Below are 19,583 nucleotides of genomic sequence, written 5' to 3' on the forward strand. Positions count from 1 at the left end.
AAATAATATCACGGTGCAATCCTGCTGGAAAATATTGGGTTTCAATGTTGTCTCTGAACAGTTGCATCAGTAAAGCTTGAAAAAACTGAACAGAACGTTTAAAAAAAAAGTGTCTGTCTCGTGTTACAAATTACAGACTAGATTTGGAGTACTACACAAGCAAAGCTGCATCTATTTTCTTGGGCATTTTAGTATACATTTTACTTGTTGCTACTCAGTCAAGTTTGAGTATATTAAAAGTTTCATCAATCAATACTTTTTTATAGTGACCAGCGTCAGAGTCCTTTTTTAAGGCAATAAACACATTTTCAGGCTTCTCTCTCAAAGCGCATAGAAACCAGATCATTGTAGCCCAAGCACCCATGATGCAGTAGTCCGTCAGTCATACTTGTCGGCTCCATACCTCAGACTTGCACGTCAGTGGGCTTACGTCTATATGAGCCCTGTCATCGGTGTGCTTGTTGCAGGGATGGGCATCTGAAACTTACACTGGCACGCATTCTTTTATTTCTCATTAATCCCAGGCATAAAAGTGGACCACAATCCTAAAGAAGACTTGGCAAAACAAGTAGGTTTGGCTTTAATGTGTCAATAGATGTAAACAAAGACATTCACAAATGCTGTTTACATGTGTTGCGTGCACAAATGCTGATTATCACATTGAAGCCTGTCCTATTGGCTTTGCCAGTGCTGTGGAGAAAGAAACAACAAAGGATGGGTTTCTTTATACAATGTGCATAAGAGATAGTAAATTCAGTGTGACAAACATTGTGATGATTAGACTTTTCAGATATAAAATAGTCCCTCATTTTTTTGTAATGGAAGCACTTCCTGGAAGGCAAAATGACACACCAATAACCAATAGCATGAGGTGAGAGTCATACTGCCCTGGGAGGAACCAAAGTCCACTCCATATATAATTATAGAATTGCTAACAGTAGGTCTGGTACACAGCTGAGGTAAGCCATACCTAAAAGGACATCTGCTGTACTTGGGGTAGGAGATGCTACGGCGTAACATGCTATTTGCATGAAGATTGCTAGAATCGCCTGCAGGCCAAAATTATTTAAAAAACCAATGAAGACACTAGCTTTACAGAAACATCAATGGCTGTGATTGATTGTTGGGGTGTGAGCTTTTCTGTCCATTGGTAAATCTCGTCAAAGAAAAATAAGGTAAAAATAACCAAAGTGAGTGATATCTGTTTCCTTTTCCCCCCAGTGCTTCTCGTTTCCGGACGACAAGAAGGATGCAGGTAAGACCCCATAAGTTCAGTTTCCTTATGGTGCATGTGTTTGGGTTACTCTCAGCTGCAGTGACTGTAGCCATGTCTGTGTTTGAAAGGTTGCTTCATGGACGCTGATGGTAAAATGGTTTCTAGAGTGGTCATTGAGAATGTCAAAAAGCTTCTCCGCTGGACTCTGGTGGGACATGACCACTCAGCCCATTGACTCATATAGAAGAAATTGTTTGATTCACATTTTGTAAACAATTGGCAGCCTGAGCAAATAGCACACAAATAGAAGCAACAAATAAAGTCCAAATATCAATCCTTGGTATGTTCTTCTTGTTTTATTCCAAGTTTGTGAGGTTTCTTTCCATGATATCCATCTTCTTAACACAATAAGTTCAAGCCACAGACCATGCCAACACGTGTTTCGGCCATACGGTTGTAAGCCATGGACTTCATCAGGGCAAGCTAGCAAATAATCGTGAGCATCAAAATTCTGAAAATTGCGTCAGGCAAATTCCTTGATATTCCTAAAATCCTAAAGCATATCCACTCATCTGTCAAGTGCAAGTGTCCTCCAGCACGCCGTTACACGACACGAGGACTCTCTTCTAAGCAGCCACAATGCCAGATTGAGGACATGTGGCTGATTGTGATTATTGTTTACTTACATTATCGATATTGGAAGACCAATAACCAATAGCATGAGGTGAGAGAGTCATACTGCCCTGGGAGGAACCAAAGCCCACTCCAATATCTGTTCAATATCCGTGAACAAAGTAAACACATCTCCTTGTGTTTGCAATATCTGTGAACACCCAGAACGTTACATCTGTGAGGGTGTTCACCACATGTCCAGAGGCCACACCAGAGGACGCTGACGACCCTAAATGATGTCAGGTTTTCCACAATAAGAAGTTAAAAAAAAAAAAAAATCACTAATGCTTATGTTGTACCTCAAGATTTGGTGATTGCTGCAACTTTCTGTGGTCGTAAATTACACAAACAGCAAACCATTTTGTAAATTGGGCATAAATGCAGAAGATATAAAACCTCAAGTGCTGAGCTTAAAATAAAAACACATGCTCTGATAACATCAAATGTCTTCCTTGTGTTAATAATGGTGAGCTGAGCACAAAGGTGTCTTTGTGAAACAGAGTGTGGCTGAGTGACTTTGTTTATTTCAAAGAGCAGTTTTTTTAAAAATGATGTTGTTTAACATAGCATGGCTGTGTGTCAAAGTATGATTATCAAAAATATCTGCTGACAGAAATATTGTTTCTTAACTATTCTTTGTAAAAATATTGTCTTTTTGAGTGTAGATTTGCTGCTAGTAACTCCAATAGGGTGATATTTTTGTAAGCGATATTTAGGACACAGTAATACTGTTAGATGTTATGTTGGTTTCATAGTTCAAGTACCACACCTGCTGCGGGCATAAGTAAATATGTCTAGTGTAATGTTTTTTCAGAGAGAAGTTATATTCTAAGGATAACAGTGGATATCAGCGATAGTTGGCCCGATTCACAAGAAACATTTCTATTACTCTAGTCGACTGCGTAACATACTATTAAATAAAAATTCACAAACATGCACAGTGAGATCTCAGCCCTGGTGGTGGAGATGGCTGCACATGTAAGGATACATTTTGTACTAAATGTGAGAAGGACCAGGGGAATGTTGGGAACATGTAGAATAATTAATCAAAAATGGGTGGGATTATTGGAAAATTAAGGAGGGGTTTGGAAGAGATGTGCTAATACAAAACACACATACACAAAAGAGTAAGACTATTTGTAGTGGTATTGTCCCATGCGTAAAGGTGACATAGAAGACGTAGTCATGTAGTGTCTTTGAAGGATCTTTATTAAGTCCATAAGATCTGTGGTACCAGCCCCACCATGAGCAGCCTGCATACTGCTCAGCCCATCTTCCAACTGTCCACACTCACACCAGGCACCCGAGCATTCCACACATGTCCATCACACCAACATTCCATACAGGACACTCACACTGGCTGAGCAGCTAGGAACTAGGTGAAAGGAAACATTATAAACATAACATGAAGATACTACACTATTAAAATTCAGACAATACACATTTAAAGTTGCTACAGACTTTATAATGTCAAAACAGGCTTAAATGGACTCCAGCCCAGCGTTGGAATACACAAAGAACGGGACACATAGCCAATCAATGGCAGTAAAACACCTTCATTGGAATCAATGGAGGCAGGGATTTAAACTAACAACCTACAGGAAAGCAGGAATGATTTCTAATTCATACATCCATCTATAGTTTGCTGCCTGGTTGCTTTGTTGCCTAGCTGCCTAGTCTATGTTGGTATTTATATATATTACCTACTGGCGATCGCCAGTAGGTAGTTATAGTTGGAACCTAGTTTCCATGGGAAAGCATTTTTTGATTTGGTAATAACTTTGGCGTCGTTTGACGAATCTTCGTGAAATTCTCCAAAATAAAAGTTTATCCAGATGAGCTCCTATCCTGAAAGTTTGGGGGTGATTCGTGAAGCGGGGCCTGAGAAAAAAGGGGGGTCCCAAAACGCGTTTTCTCCATGTTAATTTCCATAGGAAACTTTGGGCAAGGCTACAGCCGAAACTGCTGAACGGAATTACCCCAAATTTGGCAAAAAGGTAGAGCTTGGTTCAGAAAGCGACCTTTTTTTTTAAATGGTGTAAATTCGGATGTTCAGTAGTTGCTGAGAAATTCAAAAAATAAAAGTTTTGATATCTAGGGCAGCGGTGGAGTCGCGACCCCTCACGACCACGAGCTTCATTCTAATGGGCTGCCGCGACCACGAGCTTTATTCTAATTGGCTGTCAACACTCCAAACCAGGAAGTGTTGGCAGCCATCTTGTGACTTGTGACAGCAATACGCGCTGGCTGGCGAATTACGCCGAAATTGTTTAAAAACAATGAAGCGCATGTTCCCGCGTTTTATTTTAATGAGGCCCCTGGGTGGGCTAGGTCCTGGGGCACCCACCCGGGGGCATTTCTTAAAGAATAATAGCAGGGGCCCGCTGGGGCCCCTGCATCCCCGGGGACCACAACCTCCCCGTGGCTTCACTCATGTTGGGAGAGGAGGCACATGGCCCTCCTCCTGGAGCCTGTGATAGCCCTGGGGACCGCCATTCCCCACGTACGGCTCCTGCAGTGTCCCGGGGTGCCCACCCCCGGGACACTGCTGTTTGCTATGACAGGGCGGGAGCCGCTCGGCTCCCGCCCTGTCATAGCAAACTTGCTTTGGATTTTGGAAGGGAGACTCTTGCTTCCAAAATCCAAAGCTGATTGCTTTTCCAAACGGGGAGCTGCATGTCAGCAGCTTCCCGTGTGGAAAAGCAATGCCGGCTCATGCAGGGAGCCGGCGGGACCGTGGGGGCATTGGGGCTTCCCCCACAGTCCCCAACGGTGAGGCCAGGCCCCGGGGGATGGGGTCCTCGGGGCCTGGAATTGGCCCTGGGAGGGGGGCCGATACGGCCCTCTTCTTGTTTTTTTTTTTTTAATAATGAACATGTCGGCATGCTTCGGGGGATGGGGTCCCCGAGGCAAATGTAAATTAGTGAAAGTGGACGTGTAAAGAAAAAACACGGATTCGCGACTCTAGCGCGGCTCTCAGCGCGGCCCCCGTGTGAAAGCGATGGGTGCGCAGCTCTCAGCGCGGCACTCGAGTACTTCTTAAGTCTTTCAAGCACCAAGAGGTATATTCCGAAGGACACATCGCCGAGTTAACGGCACTTTATCCAACCAAAATGGTGATAAATTTAACGCACCATTCACAAGCTGGATGACCCCGGCAAATATTGCTAATGAGATGTACAGTAGGTGTTCCCGTGCAAAAAGCAGTGAACACATCACTTCACAAGTTTCTCAACCACCAGCAAGATCGTCGAAGAGAGTACAAAACAGGCGATAAGGTGTGTTAGTAGCAGGAAGTTTACACCCGCTCTGAGCTGGTGTAAAGTCGGACTACAACCTGCAACCTGAAAGGGAGCCCAGCCCAGAGCCACACCTGAATGACAACAGATGCAATGGAGCCAACGATCATGCAGCTCGGACACCCAACACTGCTCCGCCACCTCCCGCCAGCAGCCCCTTGTCTGCCATCCCCCCTCACCCACACCCCCCACAAACAAATGTGACAGCAACCATAGGAAATCTGGAATGTAACAAATTGGCTGATGTTACACAATTATAATAAAGAAGATGCATGTGAGGTTGGACAAATAAGAATCTGTCATGTATGGATTTACATATAAAACATTTTATTTAAACAAAACAACAAAATAAAAGTAGGTACAGGCATGGCGTGTCATCCCTCGACAATTTGTGAATCACAGCATACAAGACAAAAAGAAAGATAAGATTTTGCGTCATGCGTCCATCAAAGGAGAGCGAGCGAGAGAAAGAGTGAGAGAGAGGAAGAGAGAGAGAAAGAAAGAGTGAGAGAGAGGAAAACAGAGAAAGAATGAGCGAGAGGAAGAGAGAGAGAAATAGAGAGTGAGATACAAGGAAGAGAGAGAGAAAGAAAGAAAGTGTGAGAGAGAGGAAGAGAGAGAGAAAGAGTGTGTGAGAGAGAGAAAGGAAGAGATGGAGAGGGAGAGGGAGTGTTGACAGTGTGGAGAAAATCCTCCAGCTCACCTTTCTGCCACCGGTGTGTCTCCAACCACGTGCCGGGACATAGTGCAGCCCTCAAGTTTAGCCATCTGAAACATAGTATAGAATCAGTAATGGCAGAGTACATACAACTGCGCACGTGTAATTCTCTGTTTCGCCCCTGCGCACCCAGGCTGCTGCACCCCATCGACTCCCACCGCCCAGAGGTGTCTGCCTGCCTCTGCGCACCCAGGCTGCTGCACCCTATCCACTCCCACTGCTCTGAGGTGTCTGCCCGCTCTTTTGCACCCAGGCTGCTGCACACTATCCACTCCCACCGCCCAGAGGTGACTGCCCACTGCTGCGGAAACAAGCCTCTCTGCTCACCTTCTGCCACCGGTGTGTGTGTAAGAGGGACCACCATGTGCCGAAGCAACCTCCTCAGCCGTTGCGTACACGCGGTCAAGCCAAGCTCACAATTCAGACTGGGTGTTGATTGCCAGGATGGCCACGCATCATCGCAGGCTGCACACGCGTTAAGCTCTGGTGGCACTAACTATGGAACTGAAGTCATCGCCTCGTGGCAGGAGGTCCATGTGGGGGGGAGGTGTCAATCTGTGAATCACAGCCTGCTAGACAAAAAGCAACATAAGATTGTGCATCATGCATCCATCAAAGGAAAGAGAGAGCAAGAAAGAGTGAGAGAGAAGAAGAGAGAGAAAGTGAGAGGAAGATAGAGAGAAAGAGCGAGAGAGAGCAGAAGAGAGAGAAAGAGAAGCAGAGGAAGAGAGAGAGAGAAAGAGAGAGAAAGAGTGAGAGAGAGAGGAAGAGAGAGAGAAAGTGAGAATCAGTGTGAGAGAGAGGAAGAGAGAGAGAGAGAGAGAGAGTGTGAGGGAGAGAAAGGAAGAGATGGAGAGGGACAGTGAGTATCCACACTGTGGACAAAACCCTCACAGCTCACCTTTCTGCCACCAGTGTGTCTCCAACCACGTGCCGGGACATAGTGGAGCCCTCAAGCTCACTCATCTGAAACATAGTAATGGCAGAGTACATACGACTACGCATGCCTAAATCGCTGTCCCGCTTTTGTGCATTCAGGCTGCTGCACCCCATCCACTTCCCCTGCCCAGAGGTGTCTGCCCGCCGCAGGAAATCCAGGCTGCTGCACCCCATCCACTTCCACTGCCCGGAGGTGTCTGCCCAGCTGCTGCGCACCCAGGCTGCTGCACCCCCAGGCTGCTGCACCCCATCCACTCCCACTGCCCGGAGGTGACTTTCCTGCCGCTGCGCCCCCAGGCTGCTGTACCACATCCACTCCCACTGCCCGGAGGTGACTGCCCGCCACTGCGCAAACAAGCCTCTCTGCTCACCTTTCGCAACCTGCGTGTAGAAAAGAGGGCCTACCACATGCCGCTGCAAGCCCCAAGCCCGGGGCCCGCGGACAGGGCACCCTGCATATCATGCAGCCCCGCTCTGCAGGCCACCAGGTCTCACATTTGGTGCTGCGTCTTGATTTTACCATGGCAGAGGACATACCAGTGCACCAGCCATCATCGCAGGTTGCACACCCGCTCAGCCCTTGCTGTGCCACTAACTCTGTGACCAGTGAGGCCACGCCATGTGGCGGTAGGCCCCCGCTGTTCGATGGCTCAGGCCTACACTGTGGTCCAGCAGGGCACACAAATCCTGACCTGTCCGGACCGCCAAGACGGGGCATCATTGCAGGCTGCACACCCGATCAGCACTTACAGTGCCCCTACCTCAGTGCACGGAAAGTCACCGTCCCGTGGCGGTGTGCTTGTGCCGGCCACAGTTCATCCGGTGCCACCAAGTCTGAAATGGAAATGGCGTGGAGCACGTGTGCCCGATCCTTTTTATTGGCAGGGTCACGTGTCCTGTGATGCCTTTGCTTGATGGGTGTGGTGTGGGTGTAAACCAGCCATGAGGGAGTGGCTGTGGCGTGCTGACAACTAGACCTGTGAGCAGCAGATCACTACAATGAAAATCTGGGCCATGTAGCTTTGTTGTCCCTCCCTGTATGCGTAAGCGGAGTGGGTTGGCCTGGCGTATGCCAGTCCTGCGTGAGGCTGTGAACAATGACTCCGGAGCTCTGGGTGTGGTTCCGTCCTGGGCTGTATGAGGAATCAACTGATGCGGGTGTCCCTGTTGTAGTGCTGCCGCCACCCGGGCCGCAAGCGCCAATGTGTCACCTTGTGACCCAAGTCCCAAAACATGGCCAACATGGAAGGTAGGGAGAATCACTGACCCTACATTCATCCATACTTCCACACATAAAAGATCGTGCACATGACATCTGCGTGGATGTGAATGTTTATTGCACATTCAGTGGAGTGTTGCAGCTGTAGCAATACAGGGCCATGCAAAGCCCAAATTTCCGTTTTTGGCACATGGAGGGCAGCCAATTAGAGCCAAGCTCGTTCTCGGGGCTTAGGCTCCGCCAACATATGTACTCATCCAATCACTCCGCCAATTCCGTAGCACTTATAAATTCACTATTGTGAGAAAGTGCCCTCTTTCTTGCATGGTATGCCCCCACTTTTTGCTAAATTGCTGAATGTACTTTGACTGAGTGTACCCTGGACTCCTGCCAATCAGGTGCCCAGGGCCTATGTTCCTTCTTTAAACACACAAACTCTAAATTGGCAAACCCTGGCCACATGTCAGCCCCTAGTAAATGGTACCTTAGGTACCCAGGGCCTTGTGACCAGGGAAGGCCCCTAAGGGCTGCAGCACTCATTGTGCCACCCTTAGGGGCCCTGTACCCTTACACACACACACTGCCTTTGCAGGCTGAGTGTCTGGGTGCAGGACAAAATGAAGAGTCGACATGGCACACATCCCTGTGTGCCATGCCCAACACCTACACTGCCAAGGCATATGTCAGTCACCCCTCTGGCTGGGTGCCTTATGCCTATGGTGTGGGCACAGGAGCAGGAGCCCTGTGCCCCTACAGTACCCAGGTCCATTCCCGGGCACTGTAAGTGCAGTGTTGCCATTTAAGAGTACATGGTGCTGAGAGCTCGTCAAACACGAGCTCCACAGCACCATAATGGCAACACTAAAGACTGGGAAGTTTGGTATCAAACTTCTCAGCACACTAACCCCACACTGATGCCAGTGTGAGATTTAATGTACCAAGCACCCCAGAGGGCATCTTAGAGATGCCCTCCTACAACTAACCTACAATCCACGTCTGCTTTGAGGCTGCCCAGGCTGCCACACAGCAGACACGTTGCTGGACCCCAGGGTGGGAGAGCCCCTGCTCTCCCGGGCCTGCAACAATGCACATCCTGGGTGAGGTGATAGATCTCCTCCCCCAGGATGAGCAAAGGGAAGCTTCAAAGGCCTGCCGCCTCTAGGAGTTTCCCCAGGCCACTGCAACCCCCCACTCTGGCGGGAAGCTTGGCCGGAAACCCCATACAAGGACAGGGGATGTGCCAGCCTGCCAACCCCACCCCTCAGGTGGGGGAGGCGAGGTGAAGCACATCTCCGGGCTCTCGCCATCTTGAAGATGGGAGGCCCTACCCTATCAGGATTAGGCTACTTCACCCCTCCCACAGGAGAGGGGCAGGATAGGGGATGTACCCACCCCAGGACAAGGACCCATTGGTCCCTGGCCTTCACCTACCTGTAACGCCCCTAAATCTAGTATTTAGGGGCACCCTGAACCTTCCTTCCCCAGATTCCAGATTCCGAAACTACAAGAAGAGCGAGAAGAAAAGAAGACCTGCCCTGCAGCTGCGAAGGAGAGGGAGACACCAACTGCTTTGGCCCCAGCCCTACCGGCCTGTCGACCTCGGACTTGCTCCTGCTCCAAACCCGGCATCTCTTGTGGCCAGCAACCTCAGAAACCCCGGAAGACCTGGCTGCCTTTGAACTCTAATCCCCTGGGACTCCCATGAGTAGAGGCTCTACTCAGAACCTACCTTTCACCCCTGGCAGCAGCCCGGAACCGCGATCCCAGCCCACTCTGCACCCGCCAAGCCTGGCCAGTACCGGAGTGAACTAAACCCACGAGGCCGACCCCAAGGCGACTGTGACCCCGAGTCCGGCACCCAAGGACCCCCCTCGACTACCCTGAAGAAGCTTGCAGCCTCAGAACAGAGTGCCACCCCAACCGCGATCAACAAGAGGGTAAGATTTCCGACATCAAAAGGCACCCCTGCACCCGGCGCCCCACGGCCCTCTGTGCCCAATCCCGGGGTACCTACCTATCCTCCAACTATCCAACTTACCCCTCGAAGTGGTGGTGGCACCCGAAGAGTCCTCGTCCCCGAGCCTGCAGTCTTTTTCCAAACCGGAGATTTCCCATAGAAACCAATAGAGCGCCCGACTGCTCAAAAGCACCCTGCAGCCAGCTGCCCGAGTGGCCCTGGCAGTGAAAACTCTGCTCTAACCCACTTCCCCACTTGCCCTGAGTAAGTGACCAGGAGCCCAGCTCCCACAGCCGCGTGGCTTGCCCGACAGCAGCCACCAACCCAGGCCCCCCTATCCCTCATAGGATAACATTGGGCCTAACTTTCTCTGCACCCGGCCGTCCTGAAACCGCTGAGGGTGAACTGACTGTACCTACCTGACACTGGGAGACCCCCGAGTCTATGCCCTGAACTTCAACTCTGCCAGTCGAGAACTTACCCTTAAACCGCTAACTTCATTTTCCTCATAGGGTAACATTGACTGGCTTTTTCTTGGAAATTCTTCTAAGTGTGAACTTTTCAAAACTCAAAATATTCACCAAAAATCAGCCGAGTACCAAAAACGAATTTACTCACCTGCTCTTAGGTGAGCTCCCAGTGCTGGATCTTGGTGCCCAGCACTGACTCTGAAAAGTACCCACAACTATACTTACCTTTAACTCATTTTTCTTCCATAGGAAACCATTGACTGCTTTTCTATGAAATTTCTTCTAAGTGTTGATTTCTGCAATTTCTAAATATTCCTCAAAAATCGTATAACATCTGAAAACGTAATTACTTACCTGTTTTGGATAAATGTCCCAGTACTGAGTCTAGACACCCAGTACTGGATTACAAAAGTAACGATAACCTACTGTACCTGTAACTTACATTTCCTTCCATAGGGAATCATTGATTGTTTGCTCTGAAATATTTTCTAAGTGCTCACTTTTGAAATAGCTAAATATTAGTTAAAAATCATTACAGTACCAAAGTCGACTTTCAACAGCTGATTCTGAGAACTGACCCCGGACTGGATCTAGGATCCAAGCCTGGAATTACAAAAGTAATCTACAAAGTAATCTGTTGCATATAATCTGAATTTATCATTGAGCTCAATGTATTGTGTTTAGAAATAGAGTTGCCTACTGCAACTAATTGTAATTGTTTACTAAAAAGTCAATTGCATATACAAATGTATTTTTATGAAACATCTCCTGTCGAGAAAGTATATTTTAATTCCAAGTGTTGGTTCTAAAATAAAACAAGCATATATTTTTTATATACAAACCATTGGCCTAGAGTTCAGTTATTGAGTGTGTGGAACCATTTGCTGACTGAGTGTGTACAACAAATGCTTTACACGTCCTCTGATACTGCCTTACTGCTGGACCAGGCTACCACTTTGGAGAGTAAGGTTATATCTAACTTTAACCTCTGTTAAACCCTTGGGGTCTGTGGACTCTGTACACCCTGTACCTATTAAGGAACAGTATATACAGAGCCACTTTCTCACAACTATACACTCTCCTTGCAGTACTCTAATGATCCAGTCTCTACCTATGTACTTCTACAATGACCGAGACAAAGTTACATAACCAAAGTTTTCCCCACAGCCAGAGGTAACATGGTTGCGAGCGCTGTCCACAGCAAAATGCAATGTGGTAGGGCCCAGAGGCGGCAGTATGCATACATAATGAACACACGGACACAGTTAGATCGATAGTGGAACTGGGTACGGGCATGTGCACTCGGCCCCTTTTTATTACCAGGGTCACATGTCCAGTGACGTCTGTGCTGGATGCATGTGGGGTGAGTGTAAGCCAGCCCTCAGGGAATGGTTGGTGCTGGCAACAAGTACAACAGTAATCATCGGATCACACACAGAGATTCAATCATAAAGGGTCCATGACTTGTGCTGCACTAAGGTAGGGGCACCAGATGTGAAATAATACACAAAAGATTCTATCGTAAAGGGGTCATGAGTTGTGGTACACTGAGGTAGGGGCAGCAGATCTGAAATCATACACAAAGGATTCTATCATAAAGGGTCCATGAGGAGTTGTGGTGCACTGAGGGAGGGGCATCGGAAGCATTCCGTGTGTGCACAGCTAGCAATGATGCATGGTCCGGGAGGGCCGCACTGGTAGCAATGTCTGTTGCCTACTGGACTGTGTCATCTGCAATCACAACTTGATCTGAATTGTGAGCCCTGCTGTCCGCAATGTAGATCGAAGGCAGTAGTCAGCACAGACATCGAGGAATGCTTTTTGTCACTTCCTCTTGACAAAATCCGAGGACATAGAGTACAATTCTGTCTGCAATTAATAAATCATGTCTCAATGTAAATTGTGAGCTCTGCTGACCACAGTGTGGGCGTATGGAACAAAAGATGAAATATGTATGGACTACATTGTCGAAATATGTAGGTTTCAGGGATGTTATAGTTAGTTGTCTACTGGACTCTGAAATTAATGAATCCAGACTGAATTTGAATTGTGAGTCCTGCTAAATGCAGTGTAGGCCGGTGGCAGCGGCCAGCAAGGACAGACAGCCACGTGGCGTTGGCTTGAGCTGCACAGTTAGTGGCCTCAGAAGCATTCAGCGTGTGCGAAGCCTGTGATGATGCGTGGTCCGGGCAGGCTGCACTTGTAGCGATGTCTTTTGTTTAATGAATTCTGCCTTAATAAGGCCACGCGGCCTTGACTTGTGGTGCACTGAGTTAGTTGTACCGCTGGCGCTCAGCGTGTACGCAGCCTGCGATGATGCGTGGTCCGGGCAGGCCACACAGGGAGCAATGTGTCTTGCCTACTGGACTGCGTCATTTGCAATTGCGACTCCATCTGAATTGTGAGCCCTGCTGTTCACAGTGTAGATCGAAGGCAGTAGTCAGTACAGACATAACTCTGCGGTGCTGTGCTGCTGTGTTCGTAGGGGGCCTGTGTTGAGGAGGCCCGCGGTCATGGCGGCAGCCATGTGGCAGGGCAAGGGCCGCCGCTCTCGCAGACGCGTTGGCCTTCACACAAGTGAACCACGCCCAGAGCCCCGGCCTATTTATTCACACGTCTATGCTGGAGTGGCGTACGTTGGACCAGCCCACTGCGCTTCCGCTTACAGGGGACGACGACACAGGTACATGACCAAGATCTTCCTCACTGCCTGAGGTAATATGGCTGCGTCCACTGTCCACAACACTACAAGCACCAGCAGTATATGTACACATGGAGAGGTTTGTGCTCTGCATAGTGAGGTCTGTCCAGCACATCACCGCTACACTTGGTATTGTGCGCATTATTATTGGTGGGTGACTTGCGTCCTTCACACATGTTTGGTTGCCACATCTCGCAACATTCAGCTATTGTGTGGCTGAGGGGCCATGCCGTTTTTGGAAGGTCCGCTGTCTTGTTTTGTGCTGCCTCGGTGGTAGTAGGCGGGTGATCCGGGGGGGATGGGGGAGTTCCTGAGGGTGGTGGCAGTGGGTTTTGTGGCCTTCTTGGGTGTCGGATGTGCATGATCAGTAGCTCTATGACATGTGTTGGTCTTCAGATGTAATTCTGGGCTGGGCTCCCTTTCACGCTGTAGGTAGTCATCCTACTTTACACCAGTAAAAGGCAGATGTTAAATTCCTACTTACGCAACTTATCGCCTGTTTTTGGATCACACCGCAGATTTGGCTGCTCATTGAAAATATCGGGAAGTGGTGTTTTTGTGTTATTTTTGCACAGGAACGCCTACTATGCATATTATTAGCGTTAGTTTTTGCTCTCATTTGTGGCGATATTTTTTTTGCGGAAGCTATTGCTTGAAAACTAGCAATATTGGCTGTTTCACCAGGTTGAGACTGGAATGATAATTTAAAATCACTGAAAAAACTATAGGTCTAATGAACATTATAATTAGAAATTAGCATTTAAAAAACCTTTGAAATTCACTGAAAAAAACAGGGGTTTCAGGGACGTTATAGTTACAAATTAGCATTTAAAAAAACCTTAGAAATTCACTGAAAAAAACGTAGGTTTCAGGGACGTTATAGTTAGTTGGACATTTCACTTGCACAAAACCAGAGAAATTCAAACGTTATAGTTAGTAGAGCTAACTATAACTCGCGCCCCCGCAATGCACTGCTGATGACGTCACATATTACATCACTCATGACATGGTCAGTGACATCACTGATGACATCACTGATGACCTATCAAATGACATCACTGATCACATCACTGATCACATCACTGATCACATCATCCACGTGATAATCTGATGCACCTCCTCACACCCTAATATAACCTTTGATACACCCACTCTAAAATACAGACTACCATTTTCGAAACCATAGACAAATCAATAGCAGTTACTATATACCCACTAATTAATTCGTAGCTAGACACACACAATAATTCATTCATTCACCCATGCAGTTACTCATACATGCAGTCACTCATCAATACAGCACTATTATATGTACTCATACACCTATACAAACACTCATACACCGCCACTCATCCATAGAGTTATTGACACACCTAGCTAGTCATGTAAAGAATCAATAACACTGACATTTACTCACCTATACAGTTATACATTCACTATCTAACCTATTCATACAGATACTAACATATACTTACTCTCTTATACAATCACTGACACAAGCACACGCTCATTTATACATCCACTCTTACATATAGTCATTTATATACTCCAACACTCACATATACTGCATTTCACATATGTAGTTACTCACACATACACCAGTGAGACATACATTCACTCACCAACACACTGATACACACACACTCTCACCTATACAGCTATTTCCACATGCACTATTGAACCCATACACCCAGTAAATTATCCACTCACACATGTAGGCAGAAAGTCACACACCGCCCACCCACCCACACACACAAACACTGAGGCACCCATACAGATACTCATGCAACCAATAAGTAACCTATATAGACAGTCATGTACCTAATCATCAACCCATGCAGCAGCTTACACAACAACTGAGAGACTGATACAGACATTCGCACAGTTAAGTCACTAACCCATGCATTCAGTAAGACACATTTAATAACTAACTTATACAGTCAGTCACACACCTATTAAATGCTCCACCCACACACTTATACACCAACTCATTCTTCAATACACCTTGGCATTAACATATATAAAATATATTTAAACTTTACAGAAACACACATTCACTGGATGATGTCATCAGTGATGTCATTTGAGATGTCATCAGTGATGTCACTGACCATGTCATGACTGATGTAATATGTGACATTATCAGTAGTGCATTGCGGGGTCGCCAGTTATAGTTAGCTCTACCTACTAGAACGTTCGAATTTCTCTAGTTTTGTATGAGTGAAATGTCCAACTAACTATAACGTCCTTGAAACCTATGGTTTTTCATATATGTATGTTTGTATGTATGTTTGTATATATGTATTATATGTATATGTACATTAAGTATAATTATGGATTGGGTTATTTTTATTTAATAATGCACTTAATTTGTTTTTAAAATTAAGGTTTTTATGTTATTAAAAATATTTAAAAGTATTTAAATTAATTCTATGCATAACTTTTAAATAGATCTCCTACACATTAAACAAAAAATACAAATTCTAGTGAGGGTGGGAATTTTAATCAAAACTGTTTCAAAATGTATATTTATTTATAAATCAAATGAATACATTCAAATTATTTTATTATTTAATACACCTTCACCTCGAGGAGTTTATGTGCTATATTTGTATTTTATAAGTTCAAGATTAATATAAATTTTGACATTATTTTACATTAATATGTTTTATGAATACTTTTTAAAAATAATCTTTTTACATTTTCCTACACTTTCCCATAGGGAGATCTCCACAAACTGGGGAAAAGTTACTGATAGTAGCTTTACGCTCGTAAATTCAATCTTAGTAGGCTCCACCTGTCATTGGAGGGAGTGGAGACTTTTAAGTCTACATGGAGGTGTAAATCTCCATTTGGAAGTGGTCAATACCAGAAAAGCTGGGAGATACACCTAAGTTTAGTAGCAGACCTATGTGTGAATAAATTTACTCTAGGGCTAAAAAAATCCACTCGCCTGCTCGCATTTGTGAGCCAGTTTTATTCAGGACGAGCTATTTTAAGGGCCTACTCGCCCTTTCTGGCGAGTAGGAAGACAAATTGACTTTGACCGGTGACTCTGAAAGCAGAGCAAATGTGACAAGATAACAAGATTTAAAGGCATCTTTATTGCTCACAAAGTGAATGAGCAATATATAGGGCCGCTGTCTTGCAAACTTTCCAGGACATAGAGCATTTTCAGTGTTTTCATGAGCTTTAAACAACTACATATTACATAGTTAGTCTGTCCCTGTGCAGCTGTCTGCACTGTTTGTGTGTTTTAGTTTCTGTCTCAAATCCAGGTGCTGCCAGAGCTCCTTTTCACTGCTTTCACTTTCAAAACCAGCATGCCAGTAACTGAAAGCTGCCTTTTCAAAACCAACTGCAACCTGCATTCTTTATTGTGTTACTTGTTCATTTTGGTTCTGTAGGATAAACCATACAAATCCTGACACCGATGTGTGGTACATACTTTAGATAGACATGCAGTTGGCACACTTAGAGCTCTATCCTTATGCCAGTAAATTAAACAATCATTGGCAAAGCCAATAGGTCTAGCGTTGGCTGACAGCTTTTTACTGCGTCATTTCTTGTTTTGTCCTGGTTTTTGTAAAATGTTATTTGTGAAGGAGAATTTGGGTCTTCGCCAACAAAAAAACAAGCATTGGCATAGCCAATAGGTCTTGCTTTTGGGACCTTATAAGTATTTAGTTATGCAGCACAATATCCTAGGTGCAACATCAACCGTTGCATGGCTAAACACTTATAAGGTCCCAAAGGCGAGACCTATTGGCTATGCCAATGCTTGTTTATGTTGGCCAATGTCTTCAGTATGCCTAAATACAAAAGTAAGAAAATGGTGCCTGGGAATCACCAATCAACACAAAATGAGTCTTCAATATTGTTAGCAGATCTTTTTTTTTTTAAAGTGATCGAGTCGATTGAGCACCTTGTCATAGAAGAAGCGAGCAAACTATGTGGGATAGCCCATTATATTTAAGCATGGGAAAGGTAAATCAGAAGTGTTCCTGACATACAAGGAGAACATTTTACTGCATGTGACCGGCAACAGAGTTGTGCAATGCACCAGCAGCTGAGATGGGGCTCCTACCTGAAGTTGAAGGGGTAGCTTGACAGTTATGCTGAACACTAGCAACAGAGCTGTGTAATACTGGAGTATGGTCAAGTGTTCATACTGGTTTGCTAAGTCACCCTAAATCATATTTTCAAGACCTGTCTATTTACCCAACCTGCTTGATTCCGATACGGTAGTCTCACTTTCAACATTATACGTATGAGATCAAAAAAACCTCAAATTGGTTAAAAATGCCTCCGCTGGACAGACTATTGGGTGACTATGGTTGTATTAATGTGCCACCGACTGCTGGTTGCTCAGTCCTGACTCAAGCTAGCGATGTCACCTTGTTACATGGTATCAAGATAACATATTACAAGGACTGGGCTTCGGTGGTAGTATTCATTGCCCCCAAGCTAGTTATACAATAAACTGAATGGTATGTACCCAAGACTGCAAATCTCCCTACATATTAAACCATCGAAGAAACACTCAGGAATGAAGGCTTGGTTGGTGTCCTGACGGTTGTGAATACGGTGGAAACCCTGTATCTGTCAACTTTACAGTTGAAGTAAATCCAGAAATTTAAAGAAAGTCCTCATCTCCTTAAAGCGACTGAAAAAAAGGTATTACAGAGTGTGGAAAGTTTGCAGACAGGCGACCCTATTGCTTATTGTGAGGGTGAAGACAATGAGGCTGAATTTAAAGGTGTCCAACCCAACCACCGCCTGATAGAAAACCAGTTATGGAAAATCGGGCTGTGAAGCAAAAGCAAAATAACCCATTGCACAAATCCTTCCACAAAGGTCGCGCAATGGAAAAAGAACAGAATAAGTTCATTATTTGAAAGAAAAAGAACTCACTGCGCACATTTTTGACAAGAAGGTGACTTGGGTTGTCACTTTGTCAACATTTCAGGATTATAGCTTATACTTTTGGGTCAAGGCCAATAAAACATCACATACAGGGTTCCGTGCACTGAACCGCTGTGAATAAAAACTCAAGAGTTTAAATAAAGAATCATTAATGAAAATGCAGGTGTCAAACATGTATGATTAGAAATTTCGCAAAATTAAGTTATATCGTAGAAAGAACGGTGAAACTTGCGAAGAAAATTCAATGAATCATCATAACCTGTGTGTGGTAATAAACTTGTGTAGAACAGCTTACTGAAAGTAATTTAAAAATCAAAAGTAAGCATTAAAACATAACATTTTCAACAAGTTGTATCAAATATAATTAACAACACGAATTAATAGTAATTAATTGCACTAGGGCAACTCACGCAAAGCACATTAAAAAACATATGCACAACCATATGCACAACATTAAATAAATAAATAAAATATTCAGAATCAGAGTCCGGTGAGTGACTACTTAGTTGAGAGGAAACATGCATGAACATAAGTACAGTACACATTGTAAATGTTCCAGAAAAAAATAAAATAAAATAAGAAAAGTAGTCACCGTTGTCATAGGACCAGGAAAACCGAACCTTGTAGGCAGATGAGGCAGAGAAAAGCAGCGTGCAGGAGAACATGTCAGCAGAATATCGTGGTCATGCTTAAGAAATGAAGTAGACACACTGGTCACGAGGACATGAAACAGTACCTTTGTTTCTTTAGGAAACCGCCAATGTAGAGTCTCTCCAGGAATATAAAGGAAGGGCTCCACATCATAAATCAAAATATACAATGCCGCCTGCTGCATGATGACGACGTTCAGAATTGGCAAGTAAAAACGTGGTTGGCAAGGAATGTATAGAGCACACTGAATATTAGCAGCTCCAGACAACCTCAAGATGGCGGCACGTAGGGCACGCCGAGCCGGGTGGCTCAACGCATCGCTGTGCTTCAAAACGTCTAAGCAGGCAAGTAAGATTGTGAGAAGGCACTCGTCACAAGGATGAGATGGCGGCATATCCGAAGAATTTGAAACGGGTAAGTGGGCACACGCTGTGCTCATGCGCTAGTGAGATATTTGAAAAACAGGCAGCGGTTTAACTGCCAAGGTGCAATAAAAGGTATTAACGGAAATTTAAAATTAAATATAAAGTACTCGCGAGCAACCCATCAAATAAAAATCCAGAAAGGATTTGGATATATATATATATATATATGTATATATATATATATATACCTTCACAAGATTTCACCAGATTTGAGGACGCACTCCGTAGCAGGTAGGTAAACCCTTTATTGAAAAAACATTCAGCTTCACATCCTGATTAAAGTCCCCGGCCTTACGAGTTTCAGGGAATCCTTTCCCCTTCTTCAGATGCCTCCATGAGCAGCTTCAGGTTACGTGACTGCTTTTAAATTCTTAATCGGCCTCCGGTGTG

General features: G+C 45.2%; 1 protein-coding gene across 2 annotated transcripts in view; it reads left to right on the top strand.

Annotated features, from left to right (window-relative positions):
• The window catches only part of STARD8 (StAR related lipid transfer domain containing 8), a 644,863-nt gene that overhangs the window by 275,423 nt on the left and 349,857 nt on the right, over nucleotides 1-19,583 (top strand). For both annotated transcript variants that reach the window (XM_085608321.1, XM_085608323.1), the window contains one exon: nucleotides 1,222-1,255. In XM_085608321.1, coding sequence (XP_085464447.1) covers nucleotides 1,222-1,255 — 34 coding nt within the window. The remainder of the gene's footprint in view (nucleotides 1-1,221; nucleotides 1,256-19,583) is intronic.

The sequence above is a fragment of the Triturus cristatus genome, chromosome 5_2, assembly GCF_964204655.1.
Source record: "Triturus cristatus chromosome 5_2, aTriCri1.1, whole genome shotgun sequence".
In the NCBI taxonomy this organism is placed as follows: domain Eukaryota; kingdom Metazoa; phylum Chordata; class Amphibia; order Caudata; family Salamandridae; genus Triturus; species Triturus cristatus.